Source organism: Gallus gallus, chromosome 28, assembly GCF_016699485.2.
Source record: "Gallus gallus isolate bGalGal1 chromosome 28, bGalGal1.mat.broiler.GRCg7b, whole genome shotgun sequence".
In the NCBI taxonomy this organism is placed as follows: domain Eukaryota; kingdom Metazoa; phylum Chordata; class Aves; order Galliformes; family Phasianidae; genus Gallus; species Gallus gallus.
Genome location: NC_052559.1, coordinates 3,306,928 through 3,325,585, shown reverse-complemented (window position 1 = coordinate 3,325,585; position 18,658 = coordinate 3,306,928). Strand labels below are relative to the sequence as shown.

At 60.5% G+C, this 18,658-nt stretch overlaps 2 protein-coding genes across 3 annotated transcripts; both read right to left on the bottom strand.

The window, feature by feature from the left end:
• Positions 1-297: 297 nt before the first annotated feature.
• GRIN3B (glutamate ionotropic receptor NMDA type subunit 3B) lies at positions 298-5,610 on the bottom strand. The gene is made up of 10 exons (XM_015299988.4): positions 5,156-5,610; positions 3,704-4,290; positions 2,569-3,619; positions 2,231-2,376; positions 2,007-2,122; positions 1,740-1,891; positions 1,502-1,666; positions 1,350-1,417; positions 980-1,249; positions 298-915 (listed from the first exon to the last, which is right to left on the bottom strand). Exons 1-10 carry the CDS (start codon positions 5,576-5,578, stop codon positions 885-887), a joined length of 3,009 nt encoding a protein of 1,002 aa, XP_015155474.3. The 5' UTR covers positions 5,579-5,610; the 3' UTR covers positions 298-884.
• A 1,242-nt stretch (positions 5,611-6,852) lies between these two features.
• On the bottom strand, positions 6,853-18,382 carry WDR18 (WD repeat domain 18). 2 transcript variants are annotated; one of them, NM_001396326.1, is made up of 10 exons: positions 18,147-18,382; positions 16,581-16,691; positions 14,717-14,850; positions 14,097-14,238; positions 13,305-13,448; positions 13,009-13,073; positions 12,772-12,896; positions 9,704-9,870; positions 8,156-8,224; positions 6,853-7,865 (listed from the first exon to the last, which is right to left on the bottom strand). In NM_001396326.1, the coding sequence occupies exons 1-10, from the start codon at positions 18,354-18,356 to the stop codon at positions 7,734-7,736; spliced, it is 1,299 nt and encodes a 432-aa protein (NP_001383255.1). In that variant the 5' UTR covers positions 18,357-18,382; the 3' UTR covers positions 6,853-7,733. The 2 variants fall into 2 exon arrangements, with proteins under 2 accessions (NP_001383255.1, XP_046760535.1); XM_046904579.1 differs by lacking the exons at positions 6,853-7,865; positions 8,156-8,224; positions 9,704-9,870 and adding an exon at positions 9,885-10,725.
• Between the last annotated feature and the right edge of the window lie 276 nt (positions 18,383-18,658).

The following is an 18,658-nucleotide window of genomic DNA, read 5'->3' as shown; positions in this document are numbered from 1 at the left end:
GCGTGGGGACTCGCAGCCCTCTGGCTTCATTTTCTCTGCATTTCCCACACGGGTGCCCTCCTATTTTTTGTTTGTTTGTTTCTCTTTTTGGCTCGATGAGCCCTGGGTGCTGCTCTGGGGCACAGGGCAGACAGTTCTGCAGCTGCCTTCCTGGGAGGGCTGGGCAGCATGACGAGGCTCCTGGGCATGGATGTGCCAGGCTGCAGGAGCAGGGAGTAACCATAGGCTTATAAGAGGAGCGGGGTGGGTGGGAAGGGAAGGTGGGGAAACAAACCAAATCATTTGATGAATGAGGAGTAGAGTTCATTCTATTTAATGTACAAAATGTGTTTGTATATAATAATAAATATTATATCTAACAGCTGCTTGGTGCTGCTCTCACGTCCTGCTAGCACTGGGATGGGGTCCTGCTGGAAGGTGAGGTGAGGATCCTGGAGGAGGGCCGAGCCCAGGTCCCCAATGCTGTGCTCAGCAGTGCAGCCTCTGCACAGGTGAGAAGGCTGCAGGGAGGGAAGACGTGCCTGGGGCACCCGTGGCTGTTGACAGGCACCCCTGGTCTCTTGCATTTGGATTTAGTTCCTTCCTCTGCTGCCTCGGAGGGAGGTGAATGCACTGAGCCTGTGCTCTTTGTGCAGCCCGAGGAAGGGCCAGCACTGCTGATGTCCGTCCCTCTGCCCCCGGGGGCTGCGCTCTCCGGCTGTGGCTCCAGAGCTCAGCGTGATGTCAGCTCCCTGCTGCTGCCTCTCCGGGGGTTGGGGTCTCAGCCCTGACCCTGGGGCTGCTCCTTCCTCCTGGGCTCGGAGCGTGGGGGTCTCCTGTGGCTGCTGAGCCCTGTAGGCTGCTGTGCTGGGGCAGGGCTGGGACCTGACCGTGGGGCAGAGCTCTCAGCTGTACTCTGCTGCTTTCACAGTGCGGCTGCAAGAGAAAACGCAGGCTCGGTTTTTCTCCTGTGACGCGCTTTTAAACCCCTCGTGCTCACCTGTCCTCCTGGCTTTGCTCTGCTGCTGGGCCCCTCGCTGTGCTCAGCGCTGACACCAACTCGCTCTTCCTCAGCAGCGCCGCACGCAGCTGCTCCCGCATCGCCTCGATCTTCTCCTCCAGCTCCTGCAGCTCGCTCTCGCCCCCTGCCCGCTCCCCCTGCACCAACCCGTTGCTGGGAGGCCCTGGGGGACCCTCGGTGGCTTCCAGCTGAAAGCGCACCCTGCGCACCTCCTTCCGGCCGGCTGCTGGGTGCTGCCGGGGGCTGCGCCTGGAGGAGGAGAGGGGACGGGGGCTGGGAGGCTCCTCTGCCTCCCCAGGGCTGTGGGGAGGAGGAGGAGAGCGGGGCAGCCCCCTGTGCTGCTCTTTACCTCTGCTCCAGGCTCAGCTTCTGCCTCCTCTGCTCCTCTGCGCCCATGTTGAGAGCGCGGTGGATTTTCTGCAGGGCGCAGGGAAGGGTGATGAGAGGAGGGGGGGGGGGCGGCGCTGGGAGGGAGGAAGGCAGCGCCCTCCTCTTCCTCACCTGGCTCGTGTGCAGCCAGTAGCTGAACCGCTTCTGGCGGCGGATGCGGGGCAGGATGAGGCGGTAGAAGGCGTGCTCCCCCAGCGAGGTGAGCAGCGCGCCGCCCAGCCCGATGCACAGCAGCACGAACAGCCCCGAGAAATGGTAAATCCCCATCTGCAGGGTCTGTGGGATTCATGGGGTCAGCAGTGGAGGGGGGGGGAGCAGCAGAGCCCCCCCCTCAGGCCGGTTGCCCCACCTCAGTGACGGCGAAGACGCGCTTGCCGCAGGGCACCATGCGGTACCACTTGTCGTGCAGCAGGTCCATGAAGCCGGCTGACTTGTAGCGGCTGATGAACTCGGACAGCTTGGAGGTCAGCGGTGAGTGCTGGGGGAGGCCGATGCCGTAGCCTGGCCCCCACAGCAGGGGGGGAAAGAGGCAGTGCTGGGACTGGGGTACACCCCCCCCCCCTCTCCCCCAATACCCAGGGACCCCCCGCAGCCCCAGCGCTGTGCACCTGCCCACCTTCAATGGCAAAGGGCTTCCCCACGGTGAGCAGCTTGCAGTCGGAGTCGATGGACACCTCGTAGTCCAGCAGGGACTTATCCATGATGAAGGCATTGAGCTTGGGGGGTTCCGTCCTGCGCCAATGCAGGGGGGCTCAGGGGGGGCCGCTCCCCCGGGCACGGGGTCTGCGGGGGGGGGGGGGGGGGGGAACAGGAGGGTCCCCCCGTGCCCCTGACCCTCACTTGAGCATGGTGACGCCAGCGGGGGTGGTGGGGACATTGTAACGCCACATGTGCCCGTGCATTTCGGGGAAGCTCTTCTTGATGTACTCCTCGGCACTGCTCTCCCATACAGTGCCGAAGCGGAAGCCCTGCGACGGGTGGTGCAGCTGGAAGGGGCACCATGGCGTCAGAACCCCCCCACGGGCTGAGGGCACCGGGCAGGAGGAGCTGGGACCCCCCATTGAAGCAGCAGCTCCTGCAGGGGGTCCGGTAAGGACACCCCCACGGGCAGCCACAGGGCAAACCCAGCCCCATCCTGCCCCTTCCACCCCCATGAGGCAGCCCAGCAGAACTCCCACCTTGGGGTCGTGGATGCCCGAGAGCTCCTCGAAGGTCTTCTCGCCCACCATGACGGCCGCCAGGTTGGCCGTGTAGCTGGAGAGCACCAGGAGGCAGAAGATGGCCCAGAGGTTCATAAGGAAGCGGCCGGTGCAGCACTTGGGCGTCTTGCTGGAGACGGTGCGCCCAAAGAGGATGGCGTAGCAGAGGTTGAGGGCTGAGGAGTAGGAGAAGATCTTCATGCGGTTGCGGCCGTGGGGGGTCATTCCGTAGGGGCTCTTCCACTCGTAAAGGGTGAGGAAGAGTGCGGTCATGTGCAGGGCCACAAAGATGCCCACCCACGTGGTCCAGTGCAGGGGCCACATGAAGGCCCCGATGGGCGACGCCGTGTCCTTGGTCCTCACCAGGATGCCCAGGCTGGTGGAGAAGAAGGGGCTGGTGAAGTCGATGACTTTGCTGCGTGCTGAGTTGATGCTGAAGGAGGTGACGGCCATGTGGGCTGTGCCGCTGAGCAGATCCCCCACCAGCCCCGTCCAGCGGCCGTTCTTCCACGCGCCGTATTTCCCATCGCCCACAATGTAGAGCTCGAAGTCGAAGGGCACGTCCTCGGCCAGCCGCTCCAGCAGGTCGATGCAGTACCCATAGCAGCACTTCTTGTACTCCCGCGGCACAGAGCCGTTCTCAGCGCTCAGCTCCTCAAAGAGCGCATCCAGCACAGCCGAGTCGTTGGTGCCGGGGTCCAGGCAGAGCTGCCCAGCGGGGCAGCTCCCATCCTCATCCACCTCCCGTGTGAAGACGAAGGGATGCTCCACCAGCGTCACCACCCGCAGCCGCGCACGCGCGCCGCCGTTCCCCTCGGGGGGGCCTTTGCGCTGGAGGTGGCTTTGCCACGCGCCCTCCTCCAGCTGCAGCTTGCCGTGCTGCCACGTGCCCACCGTCACCCAGGCGGGCCGTCCCCGTGGGTCGCGCTGAAGGCTCCACACGCGGTACTGCTGCTCCGTCTGCACCCGCGTCCCGTCCTGCACCCGCACCAAACCCGTCCGCCCGTGGAAGGAGGTGTTGGATAGGAACCTGCAAGGAGCGGGGGGTCACGGAGGGGGTCTTTGCTGGAAAGGGGTGGGCACGGGGATGGGGTACCAGGAGCACGGTGCTCACCGGGCCAGGAAGCTCCCAGAGGACTCAGTGCTGTCCCCGCTGCCGTCGTTGCAGTTCACCATGGGGGGGTTGAGCGCAAGGTCGGGGCGCACAGCGGCGGCGCTGCTGATGGCGCGGGTCACCAACTCCACTGCATCACGCACAACAGCCTCCAGCGGCGCGGCACCCACCTCCCCAAAGGCCAGCAGCCCCATGGGCAGATCCTCGCCCTGCAGCTCAGCAGCGTGCAGTGGGGAGCCCAGCACCCAGCGCACGTCCTGCGCCCGCAGCCCCGCACGCTCCGCCGCCCTGAAGAGCCGCCGTGCGCGCCGCAGGTCACAGCCCAGCACCAGCACAGGGCCAGAGAGGGCACCCAGGTGCTCCCGGTGCTGCCGGAGGCACCGCTCAGCCCTGGGCTCATGCAGGCAGCGGAGGTCCAGCACAGTGTGCAGGGAGAGCTGTGCATGGTCGAGGAAGGCGGTGACATCCCAGGGGCGGCACAGCACCAGCGTGGCCTCGCGCCACTCGTGGGCCTGCAGGATGCTCGCCAGCACCTCTGCCAGCGTCTCCAGAGAGCTCTGCCGGTCCATGTGGAAGTGGAAGGGGCTCTGTGGGCACATAGAGCAGTGGGTGACCCTCTGCTTGGTGCCGTCCGTCCCACGCCACTCCCAGCCCCGCTCCCCAGCAGCAGCGTGGACTGAGGCCATGGTCCCCCCCCACCTCCCCGCTGCTGATGCAGCACTGCAGGCATGCAGAGCCCATGAACGTGGTGCAGTGCTGAGGAGCAGCGCCCTGTGCCTGCGCTGGAGGGTGGGAGCTGCCAGCACCATGGGCTGTATGTATGGCCCCAGTCCTGAGCCGGCACTGCGAGGGCACAGCCAGCCCTGAGGGTGGCACAGCCGCTGTGTGCTGGGCCATGGAGTCACCTTCCCAGTAATGGAACAGAGCTGTGGCTGAGCCCTACAACAGGTGAAGGAGCTCAAATGCTCCTGAGAGTATGAAGGGGATAACAGCCCCACGTGGACGGGGTCTGACTCCAGAGGGGGGGCAGCTAAGGGAGGGGAGGGGAACAAATCCACCCCCGGGGGCACAGGGCTGGAGCTGAATAGTGGCACGGGAGAGCGCGGACATCACACATCCTAGGCTATCTTGGACTGGGAAGTGGGGTTGGGTTGGGACAAAGCTGTGATAGGGACTGGGACGGAGCCAGGATGAGGGTGGGATGGGGTCCAGGATGAGGCTGAGGAGCCCCGACTGACTCCTCCACGATGGGGGCCACGTTAGAGCTGGGACAGAGACGAGATGAGAGCCGGGATAAGGGCAGAGATTGGGGCTGGGATGGGGTGTGGGATGGAGCCGGGATGGGGGCCGGGGTGATGGAGGAGAGGAGACGGGACGGGATGAGAGGGGAGAAGGGGTGCGGGGCCGGGACGGAGCGCTCCCCCTTCGGGTCCCTCCGGGACGGGCACTCACCTGAGCGCGGAACGGCGGAGCGCGGCCGCTGCCGACGACGCTGACGAAGGGAACGCGCAGCGCCGCGGCGAAGAAGTCGATCTGGAGCAGCTCGCGGCGGGATCGGGGCACGGCCAGCACCGCCGCCACGCCGCGCCCCAGCAGCGCCCCGCACAGCCACCGCAACAGCGAAGCCGGGTCCCGCGCCGCCGGACCGCCCGCCACCACCTCCAGGCTGCGGTTGTACGGCAGCACCGCCCCGGGACCCCCCCCGGAGCCCCCCCCGGACAGCGCAGCGCGGACGGGGCCGGGGGAGCCGGAGGGCAGCAGCGCTCCCAGGCGCACGGCGGCGCCGGGCCGGGTCGGACCGCGGCAGGGATGCGGGTGTCCCCCCGCAGCCCCCAGCGCGGCCGCCAGCAGCCACAGCGCCCGCAGCCCCTCCATGGGGCCCCGCGCTGCGCCCGTCGGGCCGGGACGGGGCGGGCCGGGGCGGGCCGGGGGCGGGGGCAGCTCCGTTCGGCGGGGCGGGACGGGACGGAACGGGAGCGGCCCCGCAGCACCGAGCGCGGCGGGGGGAGCGGCGCCGCCGGGAGGCCTCCCGGGCCCCGCCCGCCTCGCAGCCCCCGGGCGGGGACGCGCATCCCCGGGAATCGGACGGAGGGGACCCCCCCGATCCCACCCGGGCCATCCTGGAGCCGCCGCGGGGCAAAGCGGAGACCCCGCGAGTGGGGCGCGGTGCGGTGCGGTGCGGTGCGAGGATCGCTCGATGCCAAAACGCTGCGCTGCCGGGGAGATGGGGAGGGAGAGGCTGCGCTACATTAATAAGGAAAAGAAAACGAGCGAGAAAGCCAAGGAGCAGCTGGCAAAAATATTGATCACCAGACAAATGTAATGAGTCAGAGCTAATGAGTTCCCTTAGCGGAGATGAGCGCGGGGGAGGAGGGGGGAGCTGGGACAGCCCTGGCAAGGAGCAGCCCCGCAGCCCCCGACCCCCACGTGAGCCCTCGGGAGGGGCCGATGTGCGCTGCCCGAGCGGGAGGGGGGCGCGGAGGGCTCCGAGCGGAGCTCTGCTGGAAGCGATGCAGCCCCGGGGCGGTTGGGGCCGTCCTGCTGCAGCCCCACTGCCCGCACCCCCCGGGCTCTGCGCGCTGCTCCGTGCTGCAGCCGATCGATGGCGATCCAAAATGTCATAAGGAAAAGAGGGAGCGAGAGGGGGGAGGAAAAAAAAAAAAAAAAGGGAGAGAAATGTGGCTTATTAAACTAAAAGCATTACCTAAACGAGCTGGCCTGAGAGCGAGCTGCACGGACACGCTTCTGTGTTATTAAAGTGCACTTTAAATGAGTCGTGGTGTGCTCAGCCCGGTGCTGGGGCACGTGGGGACAGCCGTGCACTGAGAGCCCACACGCTGTGCCCCACCTCCAGCCCCAAAGAGCCCCCGGGGGCTGCAGAGCACAGCGGGGGGGGCGCAGGGCAGCAGGAACACAGCTGCCAACTGCTGCTCCTGGCTGCAGTGAGACCCCTCTGCCCCAGCAGCCTGCACTCCAGGAGCACAGATCTGGGGCACGTGGATGGTTTGGGGCTGCTGGAGGCCCAGGGAAGAGGGCTGAGTGACTGTAAAGGGATGAGAACTCACCTCCCTGCTGCCAGCATTGGGGTGGATGCAATGGCAAGTGACTGAGGGGGGGGACAGAAGGGGTCAAGAGAAACCTCAGGCGCCTTTCACTATAAAAAACAAATCTTTTATGTAAAAAATAAACCTAAACAAAACCCACAACACCCCCGCTGCCATGCTAGTGACAATACAAAAGGCTGATTTCCCCAGAACACCGTGGAAAACAAAATAGCTGGATCCAAATATATATAAATTGTCAACATACGAGATCAGAAATAGCACCATGCTTCCCCTGCCCAGCCCCGTGCCCTGGGACAGACACACACAGAGCCCCCCCCGAGGGATGCAGGGCCCACAGCTTCAGGCTCAGTGCCCCCACGGATGGCTGGGGGTGCGCAGGTGGGGGCTGGAGCTGCACAGCCCCCGCAGCACGGGAGCAAACCGAGCCCCAAGCGGGGTCCGGGATGCAAAGGGTCCAGTGGAACTGAGCAGCATCTCCCAGCCAGGGGTGGGCAGAAGGTGTCTCTAAAATCCAATCTCAAACTGGCATTCAGAGAGGTGATAAACCCACTTTTCTGTCTGCGCCGCAGGGTCGTGTAATGAAAAGAAACATAAAAAGGCCAGGGGGGGAGAGAGGAGAAGAGCAGGAGCTGCATCCTGAAAGGCACCGCAGCCCGGGACGCTCTGCCTGCAGTTGTCTGCACTGCAGCCGCACCGCTCAGCCCCCATCCCTGTGCCATCCTGCAGGCAGCCAGCTGGGACCACGTGCAGCCCCACAGCCCCCGTGCCCCATCTCAGTCCTGGGTGGTCAAAGGGATGCCAGAGGGAGCAGGCGAACACTCCTTTGTGTGTTATACATGGCCTGACAGGCGCTGCGGAGGATGAGCCACACGTGCTTGCCCCTCTGCACGTGCCCATGGGCTGGCTGTTCTTCCCCAGGAGCTGGGCAGAGAGAGGCAGAGGGGGGAGGGCTGGGGGCTGCCTCCTCATTTGGCTGGCTTGGTGATGATGCGAGCAGAGAAGTCAAAGAGGTTCTTGTTGATTTTCCGGAGGGTGCTCACCTCCTCTTCCAGCTCGCTCACCTGGATCGTCAGATGCTCCTGGTCTCCCATCAGGTTCTGTGGCAGAAAAAAAAACGTGACAGAAGAACTTCAGGGACCCGGGGCTCAGTTCTGCCAAGCTGAGGTTGGTGCAGCTCAGGACAGCGGTACATCCCAAACCATTTAATCCCCTCCCATCCAAAAGCTGCAGTCCCTCCGACACCATCAGAGGACTCCAGGATTTGTTCCCCCGTCCCAGCTCTGCACAGCACCCCAAGGAACAGCCCTGCTACCATAGGACCCCCGAAGGGATCTGTCTCAGGAGAAAATGCCTCTCTACCCCTTTTTCCCCCCAGAGCCACTCTCACCTTTTCCCTCGTTGAGCACATCTGAGAGTACATCTTCTCAGCCTTCTCCAGATAGCTCTCCCCGGACTCCTGCAAGGACCAGATGGGAATGATTGATGCAGAGGACCCGAGCCCTCCCCCAGCAGCCCCAGCACAGGGCACACTGTGGGGGAAGGTGAAGATGTCCCCTATGCTCAGCCACACGGGGCACAGCAAAAAGGAAGCAATGCCATGGGTATTACGGCCAATATCCTTCGCTGCAGCACCAGCAGAGCACGGCTGCGGCCCCTCTTCAAAACAGAAAGCTGTGGGGAGGGGTCCCAGAAGAGTCCCTCTGAGGGTGCCCATGCAGGGGTCTGACAGCAGAGGAAGCCTGGAGGACAGAGCATGCTTTGCCTCGGCAGCACAAGGCTCTGGGTTTGTCAGGCTCCCCCCAGCACCGTGCTGCTGTTGGCATGCTGACATTTCCAAATCAGCTCCAGCCCCTCTGCTGAGCTGCGGGCAAACAGCCCCTCCTGGCTGGGCTGACACTGCGCTGCATGGAGCGCATCCATCAGCGGGGACAGCGCTGTCACTTCTCCCAGGGACGGATGCTGACAGAGGAGGGAAAAGCTCTGGGGCTGTTGGCAAACAGGGCAGGGACAGACAGACTGGGATGGCAGTGAGTCTGTGAGCATTCATGGCACAGGACAGTCCCTGTGGCTGGGGATGGCCACGCTGGGGCTCAGCACCGACGTACAGCAGAGAGAGCCCACACCACAGCACCAGGCGGGGAGGACAAATGACTGCACCAGCCAGGACTGCAAGGGGAGCACAAAGGGAGGGAGAATGGATTTCACTGCATTGGAGAATGGACTTTACGGAGTGGGGGAAACAGCCTCTGGTGGAAAAAAAAAAAGAAAGAAAGAAGAGGATGCTCAGTAGAGGATCTCAGCATGCAGGACTGAGTGCAGCAGAGCTCCAGCTCCTCCATGTCACCACAGTTGGCACAGGGGTGGCTTTCAGGGGGCGCAAACAGAGTCCTGCAGTGCCTCGAGGCCTCAGACCTGGAGTGACTCTCCTGCAGCCAAGAGCAGCCCAGGGGCAGTTGAGCAGGGGGGGGGGCAGTGCCTGGCAGAAGGACTCGAGCTCCCTGTCAGGGCGGTCCAACAGCTCGAGGAAACAGCACCGGGAGAAGCTGAGCAGCACCAGGGAAGGCAGAGAGAGAGGAGGGAGGAAAGGGGAGCACTCATGGGACGCAGTTCTGTGCAGGGACAGGCTCACGCTTTCCCAGGAGCTGGGAATGCTCCGGTCAGCTCAGGCCTCGAAAGCCCTATCCTTTGCCTCACTCTAAGCCATCAAGCTATCATCCTACCAGCCCTGAGCCCACTGCAGGAACCCCCACTGCCCACTGAACATTACTCCACAACCAAGAAGTGCACCAGGTCCTTCCCCAACGGCACAAGGGGAGCTCACCAGACCCCACGGAGCTGCTGCCCATTCGCAGCAATCAGGCTGGGGGGAGAATCCTACACCATCCCCCCTCACCCCATGCAAACCCTCCCCCAGTGCCTTCCTCCTGCCCATTACCTGCTGGTGCAGCCCGAGGCGCAGCGTCACTCCCTCGCTGCCCTGCTCGTCGGTGCTTTCAGTGCCATAGAGGTGCTTGCTGAATTTAGGAAGAGGCACGCTGGGTTTCCCATCTGGGTTGAGCATGTTGGCTGGGGCCAGCACTATGAAGGCGTTCGTAACCGGACCTGGGAGGGGGGAAATGGGGGCCAGAGAGGTGGGGACGGGTCACTTCTTTATCCCCTCAGCATGTTGCTTGGGCAGAACAAACACAGCTGGAGGGGTGGGTGGCAGCTGCAGGAGCCAGGGCCTGTCCATCCCCCAGCACGGGGGGACAGCACAGCACTCAGCCCCAGGGACACACCGTGCCCCCCCCATGCAGCGATCCACCCGTCCTCTGCAGCATCAGCCATCCGTCAGCCCCTGCAGCTCACGCTGCTGCCTCCTGGTAATGATCTATCACATGCACTCGTTTGGCAGAGCTAACGAGCGCTTTAATTACTACATTTACCCACACAGGCTGCTGCTTTCTGTCAGCAGCCCCCTCCGCCCCCCTCTGCGGGCTCACACTCGTTGGCAAATACCCACTGCTCCCCAAATCCCTGCATTGGCTGCAGGACCTCCGGCCCCTGTGGCTCTGAGCCCCCCCACCCCACAGCCCCCAGCTCGTGTGTGAATGGAGCGCCAGCACTGCTCATAAATCCTGGCCATCCGTCTTCCCCACCTCAACTCGACCACACAAAGGGAAAGGTTAAAAGGATCCAGATGCACCTGAGCGAAGGCAGGCTGCCACTGGAGGCACAGAAAGCTGCACAGCAGGGAAGGAGGGAGGGAGCCTGGCCTGGGGGCTGGAGCAGCCCGAGGCTCCCAAGTGAGAGCAGAGATGGCCCCAAAGCTCAGCCCTCCCTGCACGCTGGGTCCTGGCCTGCAAACCAATGCTCTGCCACACTCTCTGTCCAGAGGGTGCTCAGCCAGGAGTCCCAGGCTGCCCTCTGCAACTGCTCCTTGCCAATGCTTTGCTGGAACAAACCACTCCTCCCTCCCTAAAAAAAAACAAAAAAACAAAAAGAAGTTTGCTGCTGGTGATGAGAGCAGCCATTAGTGAGATTACCGCCTCTGGCTCACAGGGGCTTATTTGGAAGAAGGGAGCAAGAAAGGTGCAGGGATGAGATCTCAGAACGAGCTCGTGAGCCCCCACATCTGGTCACCACTGAGGCACAGACCCTCCAGCAGAGCCAGCCCAGCTCATCCCCTCCAGCCCAATCGTCGGGGATGGCTCAGCCCTGGGCAGTGAGTAATGTCCTGCCAGCATGGGACTGAAGGAGAATAATCCATCTCCGAGGCAGGTGCCAGCAGGATGGACTCAGATGGAGCGCACCCACACTGCCTCGTTTGAGCCAGTCCTCACAGACAGCCTGTGACACCACTGACAGTGTCGGCACGACGAGGGAGCTGAGGACCAGAGAGATGTGGGGCAGGGATCCCACCATGGCCCAATGTCCCTGAGGTCTGCAGGTTCCCTATGCAGCAGTGCCTGTGCGCACAGTGCCAGCTGCTCTGCAGTGGCAGAGAGCAGCCCTTGCCCCAGCAGTCACAGCTCATTACCAGCAGCAGCACAGCTCCTCAGTGCCCATCTCTCTGCCTGCGTTCTGCCCTAGCCAAGGACAAGCAAACCTTGGAGAAGCCCCCTGCATCCTTCCTGCCAGCACAGCCACGCTCCTCTCCAGCCCTGAGCCATGTCCAGTTCCTCTCATCTATTTCCAGCACCATCATGTGGGGAGGCCACTGGTTTCTCCTTTGCCTGCAGCTGCCTCCTTTGCCCCCGTGAGAAGGACGTCATTGTCCAGAGCACACCAGGCAGGGGGTGACTGTCACGTCAGCTGTGGCAGAGAAGCCCACATCAGCTCTGCCTCGCAAAAGGAACATGCTGGAGGGGCAGCAGAGCAGCAGCACGGAACAGACCTTGCCAGGAGGGCTGCGCTGCAGCTTGGAAAGGCAGATGGAAAGGCAAACAGGAGGCCACGGCCTGCTGGAAGCCAGCGAGCAGGGAGCCCATGGCTGGGACAGCTCCAGAAGATGGGCAGCTTTGGGGACATAGGAGTCCCACATTCCTGATGCAGGAAAGCCACACTGAGCCCCGCTCCTGTGCTCCCTGCAGTACAGCTCCTGCATTACATCCCACTCCCACACTGCTCCCATGCTCAGGTGAAGCATCCAAGCTCAGCGGGGTGGTAATGGTGCCAGGGCTGCTGGGGAAGCCCAATCCCTGCCCATAGGAAGAAGCCAGTCTGCAGAGGATGCAAAAAGCCCCCTCCCAGCCTGGCACCCAGCAGCACGGCGCTGCAGGGGCTTGTGTCTGATTGTGCTGCCTTGCAGGCTTGAGGAGGGTTTTAATGCTTGGCTTGCAGTGAAAGCTTGGCCACCTCCCCTCTGATGACTCACACAGCTCAAGTTTTGCCTGCTTTCTCTTGTACTGTTAGCAGGGCATGGCTGGACGGCTGCTGCAGCAGGTCCTGGCAGAAAAGCAAAGCAGAAGGAACGGGTCTGCACACAGCCTGGGTCTCACAGCCTGCAACATAAGGGCTAAATCAGCCACTGCTCTGAGGGACCTCACTGCTGATCTGAGCTTGTGAGCGTTGGTTTGTGTGGTTCACTGGGGCCGTTCGCCTGCGATCCCAGACTGCTGATATTGGATTCACTTCAGGCCTAATGAGCTCACGGGTGCCCACTGCTGGGGCCACGGTTTCTCCTTCAGACTCATTCTCCCCCTCTCATTTCCTCCTCAGGTGCTCGGGTGTGTCTGGGAGAATTGCTCCCTTTGGAAAACAAGATCCTGGGCTTCCTCAACGGCCGGGTGAAATCCGTGACTCACTTTCTGACAGTGCACAGAGAGCTCGTTAACAGACATGGGCAAGGTCAAAACCCCACTCCAGACAGTGAAGGCATCCCTTTAATGCCTCTGCCCTTCCCAAAAGGGTGAAACAAGCAGCACAGAAATGCCTGAATTGCCGAGGGCAGCGTCAGAGCAAGACAGCAGCAGCTTTTAACAGACAAGGAGGGAAGGATCACGGAGATAAGGGCATGCCTACCTTTGTGATTCATCGTCTTCAGGCACTGCTTGCTCTGGATGTCCCATAGCCTCACTGTTTCATCGTGTGAGCCAGAAAGCAACAGGCTGCCATCCGTGGAGACGGACAGACACGTCACCTGGTTCCTGGAATGGGGAAGGGATGTTTAAACTCAGGATGACCCAAGGTCTGCCAGAAACCGGTGAGGTGGGCAGCCAGGGGCAGTGAAATACATGGCAGGTATGTCTGGTATCTCACCTGTGCCCTTTGAAGATCTTCCCATTCTCCCGCTCTGTCTGGAAGGTCCGGTCTCTCTGGACTGGCTGCAGACGTGGAGGATGGAAGGAAGAGTGAGAGGGGATTGAGTTCAGCAAGACTGAAGGCAGCATTCATTGCTGTGTCTGGACAGGGCAGAGGAGGTGCAGGGGAACGCAGGGGTTCCCTGACAGATCACACTGTCACACAGCCAGGAGGTGGCAGTGGCTCACAGTGCCACACCAAGGCTGGGGCCACACAATGGCAGTGCCAAGCAGCCCTGCAGCCCCAGCACTCACCCAGGCACAGAGGTCAACCTGGAAGATGGATCCATCCATGCCGCCACAGAACATGTGATACTCGGAGAGGTCCAGGGTCACAGCCATGATCCCCACATCAAACAGGACTGAAAGCAGGAGCTCCCCGGATGAGACTTCCCAGAGCTGGAATAAGATAGTGCAGAATTAGGGGCTTAAACATTCACTGCTTGACTGGAAGAACACGCTGCTGCTTACCAGCACTGATGTGCCCAGCAGCAAGCTGGCAGCACATACCAGCACCCCATCCCACTGTGGATGGGGAAACTGAGGCACAAGCTGGCCTGCCCTGGCTCACTTGCTAAGTCCCATGCTAACCAAGACAGAATCCAAATGAGACTCTGAAGGCAATAAGGCTCCTCAGCAGCCCTGAACCAGCCCCTGGCCTCCCTGTGCCCATCATGTCTCCCAGGGTGGATCCCTCCCAGCTCCACTTCTGGAGCTGGTTGTGCCTGGAGGAGCCAGCTCCGTGTTCCACGTCCTTCCAGATAGAAGGGACAACAGCAAAGGGAGATGAAACAATCCCCACACCCTCCAGGGACAATAGAGATGACAAAGCACGAGGAGCCCTGGTCTGAGGGCAGGTGAAGAGAAACCGCCGGCGTTTGGAGAGGCAAAACTCATTAGGTCTGGCAGCTCTGAGTCATCACAGAGGCAGCCAAGAAACTGAGCTACTGCAACCCGCCTGGACAGCTCTGCATAAATTCAGCTTTAACCCTCCGGGGCGTGGACACCTCTGGGATATTTGTTTGTCCAGACTGGTCCAAGCCTTACCTTTGCTGTCTGGTCAAGGGATGCAGTGGCAGCTCGTGCCAAAGGTCCTCCAAAGCCACAGCACATGTCTGTGATGGGGAGGCTATGTCGGGACCACACGTGGCGAGGGTCTGGGATCTGGGAGGGCTCTGCCTGTAGAACACTGGAGGGCAGAGAACAAAAAAGGGTCAGCAGTGCTGGGGATACCAAAGCAAAGTGGTTGTGAGGGAGAGCTGGCCAAGGCTCTGCTGCCTCTGGAACGGCACTGTGTGTGTGTGTAGGAATCAAGCTGAAGGCAGAAGTGGTCAGCAGCCACAGCACAATGAGGGCAGGCACCCTTCACCCCAGGGGACAGAGCGCTCAGCTGCCATTACCTGGGGAAGGGCACAACCCACCCTTTGTTGAAAGGAGAAAGGCAGTCAGAGGGATATGCTGTGATAGGATAACACTGGAACAACTCGCCTAAGGAGGGCACAGACTCATCACCACTAGTAAGCTTTAAGAACAGCTTAGAGATGTAGGCTTAAGCAGAGACGATCCTGCCTCTAGGATGTGGTGGCTGATCTCATGCTGTATTCCATGCCCGGATGCTCTCTGCTCCCAGAACGAGCAGACCAAGATGTCCTCGTGGCCACTGTTACCTGTACAGGTTCCACACCAGCGCCAGGCAGTCCTTTGCCCCCGAGAGAAAGTGGCTGCTGTCATCAGTGAAGCAGAGGCATGTGAGGTCCTGGTAGTGTCGGTTCAGGATGGCCAGGAGGTTCCCATTGGAGACCTGAGGAAAGGGCAGGAGAACACTCAGCAAGGACTGAACACAGCAAGAAGCAGTTTGAGCAGATCCTGGCTACTGTGACTCTGGAATCCGGTGACAGCAGTGCAGTTTCTCTGGTCAAGACACAAGCACGCAGTAAAGATTTCCTGTTTATTGTTAGTATTACTCTGATGGCTTCCTCCAACCTCCCGTGGCATCTCAGCACTCAGTTTGAAGGCACGCGATGGCTCTGTAACCCCTGCAGCCATCGGGGGCTGAGAGCCACCCCAGGGGCTGCTGCATTCCAGGCAGGTGGGTGCTCTGAGACCAAGAAGACCTCCAGGGTGGACAAAGAGTTCCCTAAACCCAGGACTGTTCTTATTAAAAGGCAACACTGCAGATAGGGAGGGAGCTAAGGAGGTGGCAAGGGAGCCCCATAGAAAAGAACAGAATCAACTCCCTCTCGTTGTCTGAATTATATCTAAAAATAAAAGCAAACAGCAATTTGACAGTGAACAAGGGGTTTTGCAGAGCAGGTGGATAACTGGGGCTCTTGGAGCCCATTTCCAGCTCTATGATGGTTTCCATGCGGCCTCTCCAATGTGTGCCTGTTTGCTCTGCCATCACCCACTGCTGCCAGCTGCTCTGAAACGTTGCCAAGGCAAGGCTAGATGGAAGCAAGGAGAAAGGGCCACGTTTTGTAAATGAAGCAGAGTAGAAACCAGCTCAGAGCATCACAAGTAAGCAACTCCCACTTGCTGCAGTCTCAGCCCCAGTGTTCCCTGATGAATTAAGATAGAGCCACCCACATAATAAGGCTCAAAAACATTCCCCCAAGATTGAGAGGTTTACAGGTTAGGCATCTTGGTCTTTAATCCTGGGGCTAGGAACAAGCTGTGTTCCTTTATTTACTTGGCAAAGCTCTTAGAACATAGTGTAATCCCACGTAAACACCACCACTAATTGAAAGTAGGATGATAACCAGAATACACCAGCCTGTAGGGACATCCAACTCACAAGTCACATTACAAACGTTAGGCCAGAACGTGGAAGGGATGCTAAATGAAAGCTAAGCTTTGGTTTCTGCACTGAGGAAGCAACACCCGAGCCCACAACACCAAGCATCTGTAGCAGCTCCAAAACAAAAAGACCTAAACCTCACCCAGTCTCTTCCAGCAACATTCATCTCCCACCCTGCTATGACAAGCTGCTGGGGCTGGCTGCCCAATGTGGATCTCTAGTGTGCACGACCCAGAGAAGCCTTGACCCCACTGAGCAGCACAGGTAATATGGATCTATCCCCACCTGACAGGACTAAGGCAGTCACTATCCACAGAGGATGGATCTCTACATTTCCAATCCCTTCAGCCCAGCAGACCCTTATTAATCCATCGTGGATCTGAACACAAACCTTCTCTCCAGGACTGCTGGGATTTTTCACTTCCCTTGGATCCAAATCACTTTAACCTACACGGGGGTCCCACTGATTTATAGGAGCCTTCAAACGGACACTTCATCCGTGCACAATTTTGATGCCAGAAAGAACAGCACCAACAAGATGCCAAAAGATGATCACAAATATGTTCAAAGTCTTACAGCAAATGTGAGAAGTCAAACCCAAAAAGGTGAGGGAGGAAACGCTGTGCTGGAACACCCTCAGCATGGGTGTCATGCAGACCCATTCCTGCACCTCGAGGGGCTGTGAGCTCAGCAGTTCCACACTGAGCCCTGCATGGGCAGTGTGTGCTCCTCACCTCCCACAGGTAGATGCTCTCAGCAACACCAGCCAGAATGTAGAGCCCGTTGGGAGAAGCTGTTAGGCAGGTCACTGGTCCAGGGCAAATGATCTTTTGCTGGAGCTGGTCCTGGGAGAACACAAAGAAAACAGCAGCCATTTAGTATGGATGGGAATTTGGGGAGGAAAAGAGGAAGCAGAGCGTGGTTCAGCTCAAATCCCACTTAAATGCTTGGCATGTCGCTTTGTGTTTAAAGCCCAGAGTGGAAAGGTAAATTGCCCTTCTTCCCACCTGCATCCACACAACTCCAGCCATAGGCAGCAGGTACCCAAAGGCAAGAAATTTGGATAGAATTATGCTCCGTGATGGGGAATCCTGGAGACTCAGCAGAAAACAAGCTAAGATTATGCCAAAATAATATGACTTAACAAGGGAAGAAAGAAAGAAAGAAAAAGAAAAGATGTTGATCTGAGCTCACAGCCTGGGAGAAGAAATAAAAGGCTCTGCCATCAGCTCTTGGTTTAGGGAAACCGAAGCAGGAAGGAACAAACTGTGAGCTGTGGCAATGAAGGGGCTGTGTGTGCACTCATACTCATGGGCTGCTGCTGCTCCCTGCAGCAAAACTGAAGGGAATGACAAGAAACAGAGAGAGAGCAGCTGTAGGGCAAAGGGTTTGTGCTGCTGTCCTGTCCCAGCTGATAATAGGGTGGCGCTGGAGGGAGGGGGGGTGGGTCTGTCAGGTCAGGTGTGAGCCTGCAGATTCCCCATTTTCAGTAACGAGACCAGGAGGATCTGGAGGGGTTTTGAGGCAGAGGTTTTCTCCATAATTCCCCTGACAAATCCTCCTGGACTGGAGAAGACCCTCAGGACCCCATGGGGTTCAGTGTGGGGATCCCACAGTGGGGGAGCACAGAGCCCAGCAGTGCTGCTGCCCCATGGTGGGCACAGTGTGGGGCTCCCAGCGGTGTCCACCCAATGTGGGGGCAGTTGGGGCAACGCTGCATCTGGGAAAGGGAACCCCAGAATTAATCCCTCTTTCACAACAGATGTTTTATAGCAGTTCCCATACAACATGTGAGGATGTCCCCTGTAAGGGGGCTCCGGGCTCTCCTCAGGAACTTGGGGGGGGGGAGGAGGGGGGTGAGGGGGATCCAGGGCTACGCAGCACCATGGGGGGGGCTCTGTGGGGTGCAGGGGGGGCTCAGGCACCTGATCACGGTGGGGGGCTGTATAGAGGAGGGGGGATATGACCATGGGGACATCTGCATGGAGACTGCTTCACCAAAGAGATGGAGGTCCTTCTGGAGGGCTCTCACCACAGAGGTGGGGGGGGCTCCGAAGGAAAGGGGGGGGGCTGGAGGGGATCCCAGCGTCCATACGGGGATCCCTGCGGACAGAAGGGCCCTGAGGGCATCTCAGCATAGGATCGGAGGGGCCCTAAGGAGGGGGCGTCTGACCATAGAGATGGTGGAGGTCTACGGATAGAGGGACCCTGGGGGGGCTCAGCGCAGGGTGAGTCTCCTACGGAGGGGTTCCCCGGGCCGCCCCCCCCGCCGCTCTCCCCACGCCCTCCGCCGCCGGTACCTTCCTCTGCAGCTCCCACACGTTGATGTAGCTCTTGCCCAGCTGGGCCCCCAGCAGGTGCTCGCCTCCCAGCAGCGCCAGCCCGCGCGGGCCGGTGTTCCCACCGCGGTAACCGGGCAACGCGGAACCCGAGTGCAGCTCCCAGACCGAGCAGTTGCAAAGCGGCCCGGCGGCGTCCGACACCAACGCCACCTCCATGGGCGCCGCCATCTTCGCGGTCCGCCAGGGCCAGAGAGAGCGCGGCTAGCGCGCAGAGCGCCGCCCTTCCGCCGCGCCGCCCAATCAAGAGCGACACCGCCGGTGGGCGGGGCCAGGTGGGCCGGAAGCTCAGCAGGGTGCAGCGTGGTCGGGGTGTGGATGGGTGATGCGGGGTGTCTCATAGCCCCATGGGGTCCTATGGCGGCCATAGGGCACAGGGACACCGTCCACCCCATGGGTATCCTATGTGCACCCCCGGGGGAGGTGGGGGAGGAGGAGGAGGAGGAGGAGGAAGGGGATACAAACTTCACACA

Excerpts from the sequence above, each read along its gene's own strand:
- GRIN3B (XM_015299988.4), bottom strand. The coding sequence starts at position 5,578 with ATGGAGGGGCTGCGGGCGCTGTGGCTGCTGGCGGCCGCGCTGGGGGCT. Across the intron at positions 2,377-2,568 it reads CGGGCATCCACGACCCCAAG|CTGCACCACCCGTCGCAGGG; the intron begins GTGGGAGTTCTG and ends TGCCCCTTCCAG. Across the intron at positions 1,667-1,739 it reads GCGTCTTCGCCGTCACTGAG|ACCCTGCAGATGGGGATTTA; the intron begins GTGGGGCAACCG and ends TGAATCCCACAG.
- WDR18 (XM_046904579.1), bottom strand. The coding sequence starts at position 18,356 with ATGGCGGCGCCCATGGAGGTGGCGTTGGTGTCGGACGCCGCCGGGCCG. Across the intron at positions 14,239-14,716 it reads CTGGTGTGGAACCTGTACAG|TGTTCTACAGGCAGAGCCCT; the intron begins GTAACAGTGGCC and ends TCTGCCCTCCAG. Across the intron at positions 12,897-13,008 it reads AAGATCTTCAAAGGGCACAG|GAACCAGGTGACGTGTCTGT; the intron begins GTGAGATACCAG and ends TCCCCATTCCAG.